The following is a 20974-nucleotide window of genomic DNA, read 5'->3' as shown; positions in this document are numbered from 1 at the left end:
CTGTCTGGTAAGGATTTGGGACCTGGAATAGGATTTTGACTTATTGGCAGTGACATTTGTAAGTGGAGTGAGGACAGAATACTTAGTGACAGGAAATGTTACAGTCTTTTAAAAAGGATACTAAGGGAGAGGACAACCCATGTAATTAAAAGATTGAGTTATTTTGATAGTAGTTTTCTCTCCCCTCACGCCCTCCCCCACACCCCCCCGGTAAAAGATTGCAAATAGATGTAACTTGAGTTATGTGGAATTTTCTTGTTTTTATGGACTTTTCTTACATATAAACTGAAATTTCATCTCTAACATAGGAAGTATGTATATCAGGTGGTTCTTGTGATTGGTGATTAGTATACTGTCAGATAACTTTAAAATAGATTATTCCAGTAATTAAGCATCTATATTGGACAAATGACAGGATTTTCTTTCTTTAAAAAAAAAAAAAAAAGGTTTTGTTACCGTTTGTAACTTTATTTTTATTGTTGATGCTATTATAGATGTCCCTCCTACCTTCACCCAGCCCCAGTCCTCCTTCCCTCAGTCTGTCACTTTATTGTATGTGTCTATGGGTTAGCTTTTCTAAAAAGAATTACAAGTTTGTTTTGTATAAAGGAAAACTATGTGAGGAATTATCAAAAGTAAATGCTCATGTAACCAGTGCTCAGGACAAGAAATAGAACTTGGCCAACATTCCAGAACTCTCCTTCTACCCTTTCCTAGTTATTACCACCTTTCTCTGTTAAGTTAACCCCTATCCTAGCTATTCGTAACCATTAATTTTTCCTTTTTTAACATGTTTTTATTGATTTTCGGGAGAGAGGAAGGGAGACGGTGATAGAAACATCAATGATGAGAGAGGAACATCATTGATTGGCTGCCTCCTGCACGTCCCCTACTGGGGATTGAGCCTACAACCTGGGCATGTGCTCTGACCTGGAGTCGAACCAGTGACCTCTTGGACCATGGATCTATGCTCAACCACTAAGCCACATCAGCCGAGCTAATTAGTTTTTAAAGTATGATACTTTGTAAAACACTGTGTAATATGAAGTGAGAATTCTCGTGATCCTTCCGCAATGTGTTAATATAATGCAGTGTTTTTAAACACTATGAGACACAAGGTCCCATTTTAATATTTTATATTTTTTAATGTCCTTTTTACCATCCCAAAATGAAATTCATATAGAAAATTACCCGACAATGTAACTAATTAAAATTTTAATATAATTCCCTAACTATAACATAAAGGAGAAATAAAAAGAAAGTAAAATTTTAAAGAAGTATGTATTTTGTTTTGTAAATGTTTGGGCACATATGTACTAGAAAATCTAATGAAGTAGCTATATGCATGTGACCTGCTTATAATAAACTAGAGGCCCGTGCATGGGATCGTGCTCTGGTGGGGGGCATGGCCTGCGGCGATCAGCCTGCTGTGGGAGCGCCACTCATCCTGGTCAGCCGAGCGGCGCTCACTGTGGGAGTGCACTGACCACCAGGGGGCAGCTCGTGCGTTGAGTGTCTGTACCCCTGGTGGTCAGTGCACATCATAGCGACTGGTTGACCGGTCATCTGGTCGTTCTGCCATTTGATCGCAGGGCTTTCATTATATAGGATAAGTTTGCATTTAAGAAAAGTAAGGCAAGCCGGCTGGCATGGCTCAGTGGTTGAGCATCCACCTATGAACCAGGAGGTCACCGTTCGATTTCGGTTGGGGCACGGAATTGTGAGTTTGATCCCCAGTATGGGGTGTGCAGGAGGTAGCCGATCAATGATTCTCTCTCATCATGTTTCAGTCTTTCTTTCCCTGTCCCTTCCTCTCTGAAATCAATAAAATATTTTAAAAAAGAAAAGTAAGGCAAGAGTTATATCTGAATAGAGGGCTGACTGCTTTTCTTTAACATTTTTGTAGTGGCAAAAATAAGAATATTTATGCATATGGGTAGAATCGTGAATGTGCCACTTCCAAATCTCTGCTGAGTGTTACAGATACGTTGTAGTGATGATTCAAATATCATGAGTGACATTGCAGTTGTTAGAATAATTTTTTGTAATAGTAAACTTGCTTTTAAACTTTTGGAAGAAAGAGAACATTTTTTTTTTCCTGTTTTCACAAGAGGTAAATTTGAAAATTTGGTGGAATTAGGAGCATATTACTTCATTGTATGGGTCTGCCCTGGCATTGCAGAATGTCTACCATATTGGTTCATTTTCCCCAACAACAGTACCACCTAGTCATAATGTCAGGCAAAAATAACGGACAGGAATAGTATTACTCTGGGACTTAGAATTGTTTCATAGCAAGTAAATTATGTAGATTTTTTTTTCCTCTGTTTTTGAGTGTTGTTAAAGATAAATTTTTATTAGGTCTCTTTAACCTGCAGCCTTCAGGGGTCCAGGTCTCCCACCCCTACTAATCTCTTTATCTCACCCTTACCCCCCAAAATTCAATGTAAAATTGTTGTGAATATTTGTCTTTGTATGTTTTTCTGGGGTCTGCATATAACTTTGAGATTCTCAGAGGGTTCTGTGACCCAAAAAAGCAGACCAGATAACGTCTTTCTTCTCAAGATCTCTTAATAGCTATTAAATCTGGTTATTCTTCTGCTGATGGTCATCAGTACTTGCTAATTTTCCAGGAAAATGGCTTAGACTCTGAACTGCCTGGTGGCAGCAATCCATATTGAGAGGCTTGGTTAGAGGAACATAATGGAGCAGAAAATCTCAAATTCACTTATTAGGTGGGTTTATTCTAGATAATTTTACTGAAAGGGTTAACATATCCAGTTAAGAATTCTGCTTTAAATTGATGGAGTTTTTTTCTTTTGACATATTATCTTCATATTTAGGTAGTTTGCATTTTTATGTGTAGATGGACCACAGTCTATTACTGAAGCTTTATAAGTCTTGCTGGCAATATAAAGTTTAAGTACTCCAGAATTCACATGTTGATGAAAATTGACACGTTTATTTTCTAAATTAGTTTAAAAATTCTGTTTTACCTTATTTTTGATAATTGATATATTTTTTTAATTGGGGAGAATTAGAAAACTTGAATTTAAAATTTAAAAACTTTTACATAATTTTGTTGTAAAATTTTGTGAGATGTTTCTTTCATCATGTTAAAGTCCTAGTTGAAATGCCCTATAAAATTTTACAGTTTCAGTTATCTGCAGTAGTTTTTGGACTTGGAGAATGTTAAGAAATGGAATCTATGTCTTTAAGACTTTTATTTCTATTAGTAGTTTAAAATGTATTGATAGCCAACCATTTTGTGGATGAATTCATGAGGCAAAATGGACAGATTGGTGTTTTTTTCTTTAACGTGCCAGTGTATGATAGAGTTGTTAATCAGCTGCTCATAAAAAATGCAAGCAGTTGGGATTAAAGAAGAACAAAGGGTGCAAAATAATATACAAATTGAATTATTAACTTGACCATATAATTAAGTAAAGCAAACCGAAAGATTGCACTTCATATATATGGGGGTGGAGGGTGGGGAGTAGGTTTACAGTTGAGTGTGGGAAACAGAGTTTATGCTTGTATTATTAATTATTGTACTATTTTCTATATAAACAACTGTAAACCTGCTTTTGTTCCACCCTGTATATTGTGTACTATATACCTTACCCCCTAAAAGACATGCTATTTTTACATTAAAATTTTTTCTGTAACTGGTTCTCTGCCTTTATATATTTTCTTCTAGTTTCTGTCTTCATAATCTCATCCTAGTTCCAACTCTTTGTTAGAAAGTAATTTATAACTCAAAAACTTTAAATATAGGATAAAATGATTTCCTTTCCTAGGACTTGAAATAAGTAAGTTCCTTTTAAAGACCTTGCATTTGAGATTTATTTCTTTTCCTCACATTGCATTAGGCAGATCTGCTTGTTTTAAAAGGCATGCATATTCTTGTTAATTTAAATAAAAGAAAATCTTTATAATAGTCGTCTTTGATTTCGATTCCATGCCCAGGTTGCAGGCTCCATCCCCAGTAGGAGGTGTGCAGGAGACAGTCCATTGATGTTTCTCTCTCACATAGTTTCTCTCTCTCTCCCTCTCTCATCCTTTCTCTGTAGAATCAATAAAAGCATATCTTTAAAAAATGGTTTAGGATTTATTAATTCAGGCGGAACTAGGTCACTTTTTTGGATTCTTTGTTTTGTAATTTTGTGTTGCTTGCGAGTAGAACCAAAGCTTAAAAACTTTGTATCTAGAGTATTGGACACAATGGTCATACTTAACAACTATGTGAGTGAATGAATCAAACTAATTGAGGTGAAGCAAGAGCACTGTTGTCATTGGATGTAGTGTCTTCAAATGTAGATATTTTTGTAGTTGGCTCAGTAAAGAATGTTGGAAGATTGGCACCAGTTTGCAGACCATTGGAAAATCCTGTAATGTGGTAGGTACTAGCCTACTATCCTATATAATAAAGACATAATATACAAATTGACCCTCACACCCTCACAAGATGGCTGCTTATGACCAGGCTGGCAGGGGGATTAGTGAGGGACAACCAAATGACTGAACAGCAGGCTGCGTGGGGCGACCAGGCTGGTGGGGGGGCTGTGAGGGGTGACCTGGCTGGCGGGGGGGGGGGGGCAATTGGGGGCGACCAGGCCGGCAGGGGGGAGTCGTAAGAGACGACCAGGCTGGCAAGGGGGGGGGGGGGCAGTTAGGGGCGACTAGGCCGGCAGTGGGGAGGTGCAGTTGGGGGCAAGCAGGCTGGCGAGGGGGGCAGTTGGGGGTGACCAGGCCGGCAGGGGGGGCAGTAAGGGGTGACCAGGCAGGCAGGGGGGGCAGTAAGGGGTGACCAGGCAGGCAGGCAGGTGAGCGATTAGGAGCCAGCGGTCCAAGATTGTGAGAGGGATGGCCGACTGCAGTTTAGGCCCGATCCCCGGGGATCGGGCCTAAACCGGCAGTTGGACATCCCCCAAGGGGCCACAGATTGGAGAGGGTGCAGCCTGGGCTGAGGGGACCCCCTCCTCCCCCATACACGAATTTTGTGTACCAGGCCTCTAGTAAGAATACAGTTGTGGATTTTTATTTCATGAATTGAAACTTTCAGAATACTTTTATTTGATAGAAATAATAAATGCCCATGTAGAAATTCCACCAAATATGGTAAAGAATGAAGAAGAAGGTAAAATTCATTTGTAAGTCTACCACTTTGTGAGAAAAGGAGTCATTTGGTATATTTATGTACACAGATTTTAATATATATACTTTAAATAAAATTCAGCTTATATACATTTAGTTTTGAATTCTGTGTGTGTGGGACAATCCAAATTAATTTTTTTTCCTCCTGTTTTTGGTTTTTGAAACTTACAGGCCCCTTCACAGATGTAGTCACTACAAATCTTAAATTGCGAAATCCATCGGATAGAAAAGTATGTTTCAAAGTGAAGACTACAGCACCTCGTCGATACTGTGTGAGGCCCAACAGTGGAATTATTGACCCAGGGTTGACTGTGACTGTTTCAGGTAGCACATCATATCCAGAATTTAAACAATTTTGAATTTTATGATTATTTTTAACATGGTTTTAATTAGTAGGGTTTTATCTGGGGGAAGAAGGAAGTTTTAAAGTTATTCTGACTTTGCTTTTTTTAAGTGATGTCCTTTTCTCTTAGTATATATATGCAAATGGTTGCAGAAATTTCTCACCCTTACCTGTGATGGGTGTTATATGATCATTTTATAAGCAGTTGTCAATTTAAATTTTGTATCTTTAGTTTGTATCTTTATTTCTATAGTTCAGTACCACATTTTGTGCCCTTATTATTGTATCTTTGAAATACTACTTTGTTTTTGTTATGTATCATTCTTATTCAGATCTCTAGCTATTGTTACATGTTATATGCAACTATAGACTTATTCAAAATCTTTTGCTTAAAATATATAATGCCTCTTTTTGCCAATTGTATCAAATTAAATGAGCATTTCTGCTTTTCATTGTGAACAGTGCTCTGCACTTGAAAACTATTTTTATTACTCCCTTTTGTGTTTACTTGTATACCTGTTCCTCCCATATATGAATTGCTTTCCCTTGCCATGGAGTCTGTGCTGATGCCATAATTAATGCCCTCTATAAAATGTTCCTTTCTTTCCTTAGACTTTCCAAGACAGTACTTTCTAACATAGCTGAGAAATAGGAAGCAAGTATGAGAACCTCTCAGGTTTCACAAGAGACCATTTACTCTTATTTTTAGCAGTGGTTCTCAATGTTCACTGTGTGCCATAACAACACAGAGAGCAGGAACACACATGGACCCTTCCAGATCAGAATCTCTGGGGACATGGCCTAGACATGTACCTTAAAAATACACACACACGCCTGGGTGTTCCTGATAAGTATTCCTAAGACATAATAATTCATTATTTTTTCTGGTTTTCAAGTCCACAATAGCAAATTACATAAAGAGCGAGAGCCTAGAGCACACCCACTGAAAATATTTAGAAGTAGGACCTGACTGCAAAGGCAGTAGAGGACAAACCATAGTCAGAGTTCTCGAGGACCCTAAATCCTCCCTTAGTAGCTAGAATCAAAAACTAGAGCAAGGAGGAACTAGAAAAGATGTTTTTTAGTGAGTTTTGTGGTATCGTGGCCTGGGAGGAATGCTTTCATATTTGTTCAGGTCATCAGTTCCTGGGGGAAATGGATGGGAAATAAGATAAAGCAATGACATGCATTCTGGAAGTTGCTGCCTAAATCTTCAAGCCTTTAATTAAATTGGAAGAAAACAATTATTTCTACTTGTATTAAAAATAGTATTGGGTGCAAATAGTTACGTATCTGTCCCTAGGAGTCCATAAAACTATTCAGAATGACTTTTTCTATGAGAGTTCTAGATTGTTGAAGTTTTACTATATTAATGTTTCTTTAAAAATAGTATACTTCTCAAAGGATTTTCTCTCACATGAACCCCTTGTATTGAACACATGACTTATTAAAAATTCCAGACACACTATTATTTGCCCTGAGATCCCTCTCCTCCCATTAGAACTTAGCTCTTCTAATTTTCAGTGTAGTGCTTTTCCATATGAGGAGTCACTCAAACTAAACTTCCAGTAACTCCCTGATTGACTATCTGTACTTATATACTCATCCCCCCCCCCCAACACTTTTTATATATACTAGTGGCCCGGTGCACAAAATTTGTGCACGGAGGGGGTGTCCCTCAGCCTGGCCTGCACCCTCTCTAATCTGGGACCCCTCGGGGGATGTCCAACTGCTGGGATCAGGCCTAAACCGGCAGTCGGGCATCCCTCACAGTCCGGGACCCGCTGGCTCCTAACCGCTCACCTGCCTGCCTGATCGCCCCTAACCACTCTGCCTGCCAGCCTGATTGCCCCCAACTGCCCCCCCCTTCTGGTCTGATTGCCCCTAACTACCCCCCCCCCCCCCCCCGCCGGCCTGCTCTCCCTCAACTGCCCCCCCCCCCCGCTGGCCTGCTCGCCCCTAACCGCCTCTGCCTGAGCCCCGCCTCCATGGCTTTGTCCAGAAGGACTCCGGAAGGTCTCCCAGGTCTCCTGGTCTAATTAGCATATTACCCTTTTATTAGTATAGATATTTTAAGATTGTCTTCCTCTTGTTATTTGCAGCCTTAGAGTATATTTGTCATAAAATCATAGTCATGTTTAAAGTTATCTTTTTGTCTAGGAACTAGTGACTAGCCTGTAATGATTGTTCAGTGAAGAGTACTAATGGAAATTTATTGTGCTTTATTTGTATTCTGGCTATTTATCCTGTGCATTTTCTGCTGCTATGTATTTGGTCTAAAAATTTTTTTTTTTAACTATGATGGAAGTTGATGGACCTTTCAGATATAGCTTAGAAATAAGATTTGCTTATGTAATTCATATTTCTCATGTTTGCTTAATTGCATTTGTCTTTCTGAAAGTATTGAAATGCATATACTGGTATATCTTAGAAATAATCTAAATATTAGTGGGAGAGTAATTTTCCACAGTACTACATATATATTTTATATAATTGCTGATTCATTCATTATTAGATTCATATTATATAATTTAACATGACTTAGAACCACAAGGAGTCTCTAAAAAACCCCTCTTTTATAGGCTACTGACAATCATAAATACTTAGGAAAATGTTGAATATAATTATTTGAATGCTAGAAAAATTCTAGGAATCATGAGACCATCATGAGACCTTGTATACTTTGTTTTCTTAGAATCAGATTTAAACAAATTGATAAACTCCTTGAAAGGGTGTTTATTTAAAATCTATTTTTAGCCCTGGCCGGGTGACTTGGTTGTTGGTTTGATTCCTGGTCAGGGCATGTACCTAGGTTGTGGGTTCAATCTCTGGTCGGGGCGAGTATGGGAGGCAACCTATCGATGTTTCTTTCTTACATCTATGTTTCTCTTTTTCTCTCCCCCCCCTTCTCTAAAATCAATAAAAACATATCCTCTGGTAAGGATTAAAAAAAAAATGAATTAAAACGTTAGTTATATTAGAATACTAATAATACATGGTAGTGAGTTTTTAAGTTACTTTGAATTTCTCATTTAAATAACCCAGTTGTCTAATTTTAAGAGATATTATCTCTACTAAAATGGAAGCCTAAATTTATAACTAGTTTTAATAGAAAATTTACTAGATTTAATCGAAGCTTGCAGGTATAAAAATAGTTAACCTTGGCAAAGTTTTGAAAACTTTCTCAAACATAAGTTTAGAGGGCCAGTCATAAATTTGATATTTATTTTTTAGCCATTTATTTATTTTGTAGGTTGTTAAAGATTTAGCAGATCAGAAAGGTGTAAAATTTAAAAATAATTGTAAAATATAAAGTTGATTCTGGATCCTAAATGTAAATCTAGTGTTTGGTTTCTTGAAGCCTTCCTAGTTTTCTTTAAATTTGCACATTAGTGAATCAGGTAATACGAATAAGAAGCAAACAAATGCAGAAGACAATGTAATGTGTCCTTTCTTTTTATTTAGTAATGCTACAGCCTTTTGACTATGATCCTAATGAAAAGAGTAAACACAAGTTTATGGTACAGACAATTTTTGCTCCACCAAACATTTCAGATATGGAAGCTGTGGTAAGTATAGAAATTGAGCAGAGTTTATTTTGGGGAATGTTGTTTAAACTGTGGGTTTAGTTACCAGTTGAGAAATCTAATTTAAAAAAATCTGTAAGTGTATTTATTACAGATAATCTTAACTGTAACAATGAAAGAATTTTGAGATAGTATTTTTTAGAAACAATTTAGAAATGCTCCTAAGAAGAAAGTCCTGTAATCTCTGTAGAGATATTAGTGTGTGATTTCAATGGATGGTGATAGTAGCTCTTTTTAGGATTATTCAGAAATTTCTGTGGCATTGCCAGATAACTATGGCATGGTGGTCAATACAGAGTGCAATGCAGTATTGCACCTTGGCTGAGCCAAAGACAGCACTCCTGTTCTAAGCAGCTACACTAATCTTTTAGTTGTCCCTTCAGGTGAAACCTATTTGTTACGGTCATATCTCTTCTGTCTCATGTTTGGTTTTATTTGTTTTTAGTGGAAAGAGGCAAAACCTGACGAATTAATGGATTCTAAATTGAGATGTGTTTTTGAAATGCCCAATGAAAATGATAAATTGGTAAGTAAGAAAATCGGGAGCTATTAACAAGCTCTCAGTTCCTTTGAGATTAATTTTCCTTTTGTTTTGACCTTTGTGAGGTATGTAGTAATGGCTATTCCACTTTTTATAAGAGTCAGTACTTATTTTAAAAAAAAACAACTTGAAATGTTCTTTTCATTTTAATAACCTTTGTTCAAGAAGAAAAATACTTTTACATTGAAGCTGCATGATGGAGAAGAAGCATTTAATTCTACCAAAAATTTTCCACTTACACGATTTAAAGTTCTTTTTAGAATTGAGGCATTTGTATACATAAATATAATTAAGTAACAGATGTAAACCACTTTTTGGCAACTGTATACCAGCAATTTGAGTATAAAACGTTTAGTTTACATGGACAAAGCAGTTTATTCCAAGTTTGGCTATTCCTGAGTATTTTGCTTATTATTGATTTCGGTCAAAATCCATTTGATTTTCTTTTTTTCTTACTTTAAGTTTATTATAAGATAATTTATAAATATCTTGCTGTCTTTAATCTGACTTTATTCTTTAACGTAAGTAATTTTTGTATGTTGCTTTTTGATTAGTGTGAGGTAAATATAATTTGGGGGACTGAGGGATATATGTGTGTAGTTTAAAAAGTCTGAATGTATAGAATGGTTGTGGTCACTTTCTGTGTTCCCCTTCTGAAATGTAAATTTGAACCTATCTGTGATTGTAGGGGGCTTGAAAGGTAAGTTGGGTTTTTTTTTTGGGGGGGGGGAGACTTAATATATAAAATAATATGAATAAATAGAATTGTTTGTCACAATTAGGTTGCAATCTGATATGACTGTTGCCTTGATTTGGAGGCTCTTTGCCCTGTTGATAAGTAAACTTGCCGATTAAATACATAGGCTCGATTATTTTGTTACTCTTTTACTTTAGGTTGAAATGAAAAAGTCCCTGAATGGTGATCAGGTGTTTATCAAATTATTTATTTTGTTTGCAAATGCCTTTTAAAAGGGATTTTGGGGTATTTACCTGAAACAAAAAATGTGAATGCATATATTCTTACTGGAGAGTGGGGTTAGCATGTTTATGCTTTCCTTTTGGAATTAATTTTCTCTTTGCCTAGGCAGCCAGCAAGTCAATAATTTGCAAAGTTCTTATCATTTTATTTTTTTCCAGTTTTGTGATATAATTGACATACATCACTGTATAAACTTAAGCATAATGACCGACTTGTATATATTGTGAAATGATTGCCACATTAAGCTTAGTTACCATTCATTATCTCATACAAATGCAAAAAGAAAAAGTTTTTTTTCCTTATGATAAGAACTCTTAGGATTTACTTTCTTAACAATTTTTAGATATACCATGTAGCAGTGTTAACTATAGTCATCATGATGTACATTATATCCCCAATTCTTATTTATCTTACAATGGAAGTTTGAATATCTTTTGACCAAGTCCCCCTTCTCATTTCCCACCTCTAGTAACCACAAATCTGATCTCTTTTTCTGTGAGTTTATTTTTATGAGTTCACATATAAGTGAGATCATACAGTATTTGTCTACCTCTCTTATTTCACTTAGCTTAATGCCTTCAAGGTCCATCCATGTTGTTGCAAATAGCAAGATTTACTTCTTTTTTTTTTTTTATGGCTGAATAATATTCTATAATGTGTAGATACACCACAACTTTTTATCCATTTTTCTGTCAACCATTTAGGTTATTTTCATATCTTTGCTTTGATAGATAATGTTATATAAACATGGGGGTGCAGATATCTCTTTGACGTACTGCTTTTGTTTCCTACAGATATAGTCCAAAAAGTGAAATTCTGTGGAATATGGGTTGACTTATTTTGAAAACATGTTTGGATATTTTCTCAATATATATGTTATTTTTTAACAATCTCTATATATAAAAGCCTAAGCGACCAGCTGACCTTTCCACCGTTCAACTGGTAGCTATGATGCGCACTGACCACCAGGGGGCAGACACTCAACGCACAGGCATGGAAACATGGAACAGACTGATGCATCTCAGAGGGGGGAGGGAGAGGGAAGGAAGAGATTAACCAAAGATCTCACATGCATACTAGAGGGCCGTTGCACGTGCACCAGTAGGATCTCTCAGCCTGGCATGCGGGGATTGGGCTGAAATCATCAGTCTGACATCCTCCAAGGGGTCCTGGATGGCGAGAGGGCTCAGCCAGACCGAGGGACCCCACTGGTGCACAAATTTGTGCACAGCGTCTCTAGTCATTTAATAAACTTAGAGCTGTCTTTCATCTGGACTTCTGTTATGCTCTGAACAGCGGAAAAATTTCATATTATAGTGTGAAAGGGGTTGGAAGTCAAGTATTTGATACTGCTGATCAAGAGTAGTTTTCACTGCTTTGGAAACCAAACCAGAAGTTGATGGAAATGATAGTTGATCCTAGCTATTTAATCTTTAGAGCAGAGTAGGAGATATATCTACATATAGGTGTAGCCCATAGTAATCCAAGAAAGCGGTTTTGGATCTGCTAAAGGCCTTGAATAAATACTTAATGTAGTCCCCATAGTCCCACACCATGGAACATGAGCAGAAGTAGTTTGTTCCTGGAACATTTTTAGACCAGGTATTTTTAATAATCCAAAGTCTGTTCAGTAATTTCAGAGTACTCCAGAGAATATCTGATTTTGAGCCTGGATGAACTAGCTGCAGATTGTATTTGCACTAACTGAGCTACTTGGACTTGAGGTACAGTTATTGACTGATTAAGTTGTAGGGAATATTTGTTGAAGATAATGTTTTATTAACATTTTATTTTAACCCTTAGAACAGTACACAGTACAATGAATCCCTATGAACCTATGGCCAGTTTTAACAGTTACCAGTTTATTGTTAATCTTATATAAATTTCACTACTTCCCATCTCATATTGTTTTAAGGCAAATTCCAGATGTGATATAGTTGCATCTATAACTATTTCAGTATGTATCATTTAAGTACAAGGACTTTAATTAATAAAAGGGAAAACAGTTTAATGACAATACTACCATCAAGCCTTTAAGCTTAACACATTGCGGACGGATCGCGAGAATTCTAGCTTCATATTACACAGGGTTTTACAAAGTATCATACTTTAAAAAGATATTAGCTTGTAAGAACATGTAATAAATAATTTTAAAATGCAATGGGTATTTAATTTTAAAGCGTGCCTTTAACATTTATGTAAAACATTTTTTGTACTCGTTCAATAGAAACTTATCTGGCCGCTGGGTAAAGCTAGCAATGAAACTACTGGTCCGCAATGTGTTAATTTGTTATTAATATCTAACAATCCAGGCAGCGTTCAAATTAATCTCACAAATGCATTTAAAATTTTTGGCAGTTTGTTGGAATTGATTTAAAAATAAAGTCCACATACTGCTGTTGGATATGTTTCTTAAATCTTTTAATCTGTAGACTTGCTCTCTGTTTTTCTCTTGCAAATTATTAAAGAAACTGAGTTTGTCCTATATACTTTTCCCTACAGACTAGATTTTGCTGATTGCATCCTTGTTATGTCATTTAACTTTTCTGTCTTCATATTTCCTGTAATTGGATCTATAGGCTTGATTAAATTGAGATTTAGTTTTTGCTGGTGGGGAGAGGCAAAGACAACTTTGCAAGTAGTGACATACTTTCTTAAGGAACCTCATAATGTCTTTTTTTTTTTTTTAAATATATTTTATTGATATTTTACAGAGAGGAAGGGAGAGGGATAGAGAGCTAGAAACATCGATGAGAGAGAAACATCGATCAGCTGCCTCTTGCACACCTCCCGCTGGGGATGTGCCCGCAACCAATGTATGTGCCCTTGACCGGAATCGAACCCGGGACCCTTCAGTCCGCAGGCCGACGCTCTATCCACTGAGCCAAACCGGTTTCGGCTCATAATGTCTTTTGTTGTGTTTGCGAACTTAGCAGCCATTGGTGGGCAACATGCAGATGAGTGATTTTCAGCCAGGGGTGATTTGCCCCCCCAGGGGACATTTGTCAATGTCTGGAGACAGTTTTGGATGTTACAATTAGCTGAGAGGAGTGGTGCTGTAGGGAGAGGCCAGGGATGCTGCTTAATGTCCTGACAATGCATAGGATAGCCCCGCAATGAAGAATTATCAGGCCCGAAATGTCAAGAGTTGAAATTAAAAAAATACATGGTTTAGGTGTATTCATTAAAGTTTGCATAATAGTGATACTTTGTCATCCCTGCTTCTTTATATTAGTAGAGTATCTGTATAGAGAGAAACTTGTGCCCAAATAATATTTGGTTATTCATTCAGCCATAGTTTGTAAAGGCAGGATAAATGCTCAAGTCTTTCTCTTCAGTTATAGGCTTTCAAAAAGTGAGTTGTTCATAAGTGTCCCTCTGATATGATGTACAGTCAGGCAGCCTCCCTTGCTCCTTCAAAGCCTTCCTCCCTCTTTTTCTGTCTTGTTATAAACTTCAGCATATCTGTGGTTCAACTCCTTGCAGTTACTATCATTATTAGTGCTCAGACTGGCTAGTAGGAACCTCATCAGATTGGTTCCGGAGTCCTTTTTACCTTAGTAGTCTTTGGTAATTTCCTTGATGTCTAATATGACAAGACCTAGACCTGGAATCAGCCATTTCTTCAAGAAGCTTTGGCTCCTTTTAGTGGGAGAGGGTATTTCAAGACCCTAACTTGGGCACTGGGATACAACATCCCCCGAGGGCTCCTGGACTTCGAAAGGCCACAGGCCAGGCTGAGGGACTACCCCTCCCCCAAGTGCACGAATTTCATCCACCAGGCCTCTAGTTATTGATAAAAGCTGAATTCTGACTTACACAAAGTTGATTAAAGGTGACATTCCCCTATTCAACAAAAATATATTTCTAAATGTGCAAGATTAACAAAAATGTTAAAAATAGGTTTTTTAGTTTTATAGTATGACTAGAGGCCTGAAATTCGTGTACGGGTGTGGGGGTGTGGGTGTGTGTCCCTCAGCCCAGCCCTCTCCAATCTGAGACATCCCTCTCACAATCCAAGACTGCTGGCTCCCAACCGCTCGCCTGCCTGATTACTCCTAACCACTCCCCTGCCAGCCTGATCAATGCCTAACTGCTCCCCTGCCGGCCCGATTGCCCCTAACTGCCTTCTCCTTCCGGCCTGGTTACCCTTAACTGCCCTCTCCTGCTGGCCTGGTCGCCCCCAACTGCCCTCCCTTGCTGGCCCGGTTACCCCCAACTGCCCTTCTTTGCAGGCCTGGTCCCTCCCAACTGCCCTCCCCTGCTGGCCTGATCGTCCACAACTGCCCTCCCCTGTTGACCATCTTGTGTCGGCCATCTTGTGTCCACATGGGGGCAGCCATCTTTGACCACATGGGGGCGGCCATCTTGTGTGTTGGAGTGATGGTCAATTTGCATATTACCTTATTATTATATAGGATTGCTGTATAGTGAATTACTCGATATTGACCTTTATTCTTTTTGTGTGTGTTTATTTGTAATATGTTGTAAAAAAAGGTATGTTAATTGAAACAATTCGGGTTATTTTCTGACAATTTCAGGTGTAATATACAAATAAACTCTTTCAGGATGGCATATTTAGTGTTCAGAGCGCTGGAGAAGTCCATATTCATTTAGTGGTTTCTTATCCATTTATTTTAAAGAGTTGTTCATCATAATTTAGGATCTAAAATTCAGTTAGTATATCCAAAATAGATAGATATACAGTAGCTATCATAGTTGCTAATACTTTTTTCTCAAAGTTGGTGTAGTGAGCAGGTCTTACACTTTATCATTTTGTTTTTTATGTTAAGCACCCATCCCACTCTCAAACCTGTCTCTGTCTGCAGCTCCTTGCCCACCTTCCTGTACCCCCCACCTCCCTTCCAATAAGTAGATAGGCATTTAATTGAAGTATATTATATATCTGTTTGAGGATCTGGATCTTTTTAGGTATGCTATTCTTGGACATATGCATGTTCTAAAAACAGTGGAAAAGGTTATTTTATTGATTTTTGTCAGTTCTTTTAGGACTTTGATATCAGTTATATAAATGTTGAAGTTTTATGATCAATCTTTTAGAAGAAAAAGGTGCCAGCTTTAGAAGTATAGTGGTTGAGTCCATGTTTTTATTTTTATAGTTTAAAGAAATTATTTTTTGTAAAAGAACAATTCTAATTTATGTGAATCATCAGAATGTGGGCTTCTTTTTGGGAAATAGCTGTCTAATTTGGATCATAGAGTTACCTAGGAATCCAAGGACCCTTTGGTTTTGGAATAAAAGGAGGTACTATTAATAATTATTCCTGGATAACACATATTAGCTAATACTGCCTTTAAGCACACTGAAATGTGCGGTCTCCCTAGTCCTACGGAACAGCAGGTCTTTGACTGGATATATTTCAGTAAATTAATGGCCCATGGAGTTCAGCTGAGTTGTTATGTTCAATACTCATACTGAGAACCATTCAGCATGGCTCTTGGGTTGTAGATAGCAGGAGGCAGATGATACTAAAACATTGACTATTTTATATTTTATAAAGTGGGGCTTTCTGAATTATTAGCTCTTTTCAGTTACTGTCAACTCTATATTACATCTAATGTCCAGTTAGTAGTAGTAGTGTTTTTTTCAGGATTGAATGTATCTTTAGTAAACTCCTTATTTTTAATCATGTTTATCACCAATTCAATTCTTTGGGTTCAATTCTTTTTTTTTTTTTTTTTAGACGTGCAACTTTACTTAACATTTTCCCAATTTTTTTTTTAAATATATTTTATTGATTTTTTACAGAGAGGAAGAGAGAGGGATAGAGAGTTAGAAACATCGATGAGAGAGAAACATCGATCAGCTGCCTCCTGCACACCTCCTACTGGGGATGTGCCCGCAACCAAGTTACGTGCCCTTGACCGGAATCGAACCCGGGACCCCTCAGTCCACAGGCTGACGCTCAATCCACTGAGCCAAACCGGTTTTGGCCATTTTCCCAATTTTAAGAAATGTATTGGATTTCGCTTATGCCCTATATATAAAACATCTATTAATGACATTTTCTAGGAAAAAACAATGATTTGTCTTAATGAAGAATGAAGGGCTGTCAAGAAAAGGTCATTTCAGGGGACTTTAAGTACAGACATTTTATGAATAAATAATACATTACTTTTATTGAGACAAAGAACAGATTGGGGACAGTGCATTATTAAGTAAGATAGAGTTCTCTTAGTTATTATATACAATGACCTAGATACCAATAAGTATTATTTCAGAGTCTGTTCTAACTTTGTTTTTGGCAATATTTTTATCTGTATGAGAGAAATTTGAGAAGATAAGAGAATGGAGATAATGATATAATGGAATGTTTTGTGCATTTTAAATTTATTGGTCCTGGGAGAGGGAGGTGCGTGCGTGCGTGCGTGCGTGTGTGTGTGTGTGTGTGTGTGCGTGTGTGTGTGCGTGCGTGTGTCCGTGTGTCCACGCGTGCGCGCATTTGTGGGGAGGGGTGGTATCATTAAGTACAGGAGAGGTTTATAAGTCACTTAGTTTTTTAACTTCAAGGGGAAAAATTCATTTAACTTAAAAAATTGTTCAGGTTGAATGTTATCAAAGATAAGAAAATATGAAGTGTTTGTTTAGATATTGACAAGTATTGATGAGTAAAATTCAGAGCCACAAAGTTAGGAGGTATTCATTTTTTAAGACACTATGAGGCTAGGATAAATTTAATAAGGTTTATACATTTAATTTGTGAACAGAATACAAATTGATGATAGTTAATTTTGTTTGGGAAATAATTTAAAAAGTTCATAGTTAACATAGTTATTATTTATTACTATTATTTCTTATGTATAACACCTTTTTATAGAATAAAATGTGAATGTTTTAGAGCCTAATGATTTCTGTGTTAGTCATTCCCAATACCATGCAGGAGAACCCAGACTTTGGTGTGAATCTGAGAATATGTTTCCCATGCCACCTCAGGGTATAACTCCACCAGGGACTGCTCCAGCTGTCACTTCAATAAGCATCATCAACAAGCCAGTTGCAACTCCTGCCAGTTTTAACATGAAGAATGACCCCAGGGGACTCAATGTGTTCAAACAGGAGAAGCAGAAGGTTTGTTTTAGGGAGTTAACAGACATAGGAGTCTACTAGTTTTACTGGCTATGTTAATGTAAGTTACCATATGTGGTATTGTGAGTGTATTATGTGAAATAAATAGAATTGAACTTTTCAACTATGTTTAAAATTACTGAACCACAGTTCACTTAAAAATCATGCACACAGATTATTCTCTAATGCACACAGATTATTATTAAACTTATTAATTTAACACTTAATAAAATCTCAGTAGTGAGCAGGATAAATGTAAGTTTGAACATTAATATGAAATTGCTATAATTTTTCCTGTCACTGAGATTTTGGGAGCATCCTCTAAAAAGGGAGTTAGGTGCGTATCTGAATAGACTAGCAGGTGTGGCAGTCAAGGTAGGAGCTGGCAAACATTGATTTCCAGGCAAGTATTTGTGTTTGTATATATATTTAAAAAGTGAAATTATTTTATGTTTGTTATCAAGTACAAATAATAGTAACCCCTTTTTAATTATCATGATTATTTACAAATGCCCCATGGTAGGAGAATTTGTGGTATAAGCCCTAAAGATCTTAGGTCATACTTGAATTTATTAATGTCTTCGTGTGTGTGTGTGTGTGTGTGTGTGTGTGTGTGTGTGTGTGTGGACTTGCAGGTAGTGTAATGGTTGCTGTATGATTCCTTCAGCATTTCTTGCTTATTGGAAACCCCAGGAACCCCACAGTGAATAGGTTTCTTATACTTTGATTTGGCTTTGCAGAGAATATGTTTGGTTTAAAAACATCTGATCCTGCCCTTGGCCATGTAGCTCAGTTGGATGGAGCGTTGTCCTGTACACCAAAACGTTGGGGTTTGGATCCCTGGTCAGGACGCCTAGGGGAGCCAACTAATTGGTCTTTCTCTCACATCACTATTTCTCTCCCTTTTCCTCTCTCTCTCAAATCAATAAACATATCCTCAGGTGAGGATTTAAAATTTGTTTTAAATGATCGTTTATGTAAATTTATCATCATTAGTTATTGATGAACCTGGAGTAACAGAATTGGTTGTTTAGAGTGAAAGTAAATCTTCAGTAACCTTATTATTTAGATACTATCTTTTCCAAGGGTAAGACCTTAATTATGCCTCTGAACAGTTTGATGCCTTAGCTCTAGACTTTAGCTTTTATATATTTACACCCCTTACTCATAATAGTTACAAGAATGAAGTCGCATATTTACATTCTTTAGCTCCCCTGTCCTTCCCAAGACTTCATTGCAAAAGCTATTTTGCCTTATATTTTACCTTTCCCCAGTTCCAATCCCTAGCTCATTTTTGTCTAATTACCCCCAATAGAAATTACTTAGAATATTGGAACTGAAAGTTGTTAAAAAAAAAAATACATAAGTAAATTCATTTCACAGATGGAGAAGGGATTACTGTGGATAGGCTAAATGATATAAAACAGTGGTAAAAGTACAAGGTAGTGTACATTTTCTTAATTGATATTATGGCCTTGATTTTTTAGTTTATTCTAAGTTACAGCATTAAATATAATGTTAATGTAATGTTACTATTCATCAATTTCCTAAGTGTTGCAGCATGTTGTTGAATCCCTCTAGTTTGCCTTTTTCATGGTTCTCAGAACAACCAATCTCCACTCTCTGGACCAGTCTGAAGCAACTCTCAAGAACAAGCTGTTTTCCTGGAGCCAAACCTCACTAATGGAGCTCCTGAATGGAAGCATATACTTAAAGTCACAGCAGCCTTAGTGTTTCCCATCAGGCTCTTCAGATTGTTACTACATGAATGAATGACTCAGCCCACCCCTCCTTTTAATCCCCAACTAAGTTAGGTTATATATGCTTATACTTCAAATATACATAAATAAATTAGATTTCTTTGCATCTCTTATGTATGTTGACTGGTTTGTAGGGGCCCTAAATAGTACATGATACAATTGTACTCCATGTAACTTGTTCCATGCCTGACTTGGCTCACTCTTGAAATGTGTTGTAAGTTTCACTGTATCTGTTACATTCCTAGTCTTATGTTTATGCTTCTCAAGTTGGTTATGACATTTCTTCTTTTGATTATAAAAGCAATATAACAACATTAAGGAAAATTTCAATAGAAAAGGAAATCTACTTCTGCCACTGTAAGAAGATATTTATTGACATGTTACTTAAATCCCAAAGAGTGGGAAGCTACCCATTAAATATCCCAAAGAGTGGGAAGCTACCCATTAAATGTCTGAGTGAAATGTTTAATTTTGGTAAAGCACAGGATAGAATATTTAATGACATATGTTGTCATTTAAAATAAAAAAAGATATGCATATAATTGAATAAAGAAAGATTAAAATTTTACAAAATACTTATGAAAAAATATTGGAAGATAGCATAAATAATAGTTGGGTTGATGAGATAATGGGAGGTAATTTCCTCCTCTCAATTCTAAATTTTCTGAAATTTCAGGAATTTATCTATATATGTAAAAGCCTAAGCAGCCATTATGACCAGTAGACCAAATGACAGGTCGACCAGTCATTGCTGTGATGCGCACTGACCACCAGAGGGCAGATGCTCAATGCAGGAGCTGCCCCCTGGTGGTCAGTGTGCTCCCACAGCCAACCTCCCATGGTCCCTTCCCCCTACCCCCCCAGCCAGCTGGCCCTAATCAGCCCTGATCGTCGGCCAGGCTGATGTACCCCACCCGTGCACGAATTCATGCATTGGGCCTCTAGTTTAAAAATAAAAATCTAATTGTGAAGAGTTTGATAATTCCTCATAATTTTTTTCTCTTCACTTGTTGGCCTCATGAATCTCCTTTTAATTTTTTAGGCAATTTTTTTGTACGAGCATGCTATTTTTTCGCCAATTCTTAACCAAAACCTAAAGATTTCTCAGTTGCGATATTTTTGACTATTGCCTTTTTTACAGAGGAAGGCAACATGCCACCCTCGTTTTCAGAAGTTGGACTTGTTGGAGGTTGGAATTTGAGCACACTTGAAAAATCATTTAAAAATATAATTACTGTTAAGGAAATGAATAGGAAATAATATGGTTGGAGAGCAAAAACATTTTTTATAATAGAGGTGGGTTTGGTTGGGGATAGGGAAAGATAGGGTGAAGAACAAGAGAGCTAGCAAAAGAAAAACTCAGAAGAAAATTAAAGTAGCCTTCTTAAAATAATTATTCACAACTGTGAAGCTTCTAAGAAAAATGGAAAAAAATCCAGGTCAAATACTATATAATGTACATTATAGCCTCATTATAACAATGTTTTACATGGATTTAGGCATAATGATCAAATCACATC

The 20974-nt window shown here is 36.9% G+C and overlaps 1 protein-coding gene across 2 annotated transcripts in view; it reads left to right on the top strand.

Annotated features, from left to right (window-relative positions):
• The window catches only part of VAPA (VAMP associated protein A), a 41304-nt gene that overhangs the window by 13670 nt on the left and 6660 nt on the right, over positions 1–20974 (top strand). The window contains exons 2-5 of one of the 2 annotated variants that reach the window (XM_080685069.1): positions 5329–5481; positions 8966–9069; positions 9533–9613; positions 17563–17697. In XM_080685069.1, the coding sequence (XP_080541195.1) occupies positions 5329–5481; positions 8966–9069; positions 9533–9613; positions 17563–17697 (473 nt within the window). The remainder of the gene's footprint in view (positions 1–5328; positions 5482–8965; positions 9070–9532; positions 9614–17562; positions 17698–20974) is intronic. The other variant, XM_080685070.1, reaches the window with a different exon arrangement.

The sequence above is a fragment of the Plecotus auritus genome (assembly GCF_963455305.1).
Source record: "Plecotus auritus genome assembly, chromosome: 8".
Lineage (NCBI taxonomy): Eukaryota > Metazoa > Chordata > Mammalia > Chiroptera > Vespertilionidae > Plecotus > Plecotus auritus.
Note: the sequence above shows the minus strand (reverse complement) of the source record. Positions and strands in the feature narration are given on the sequence as shown.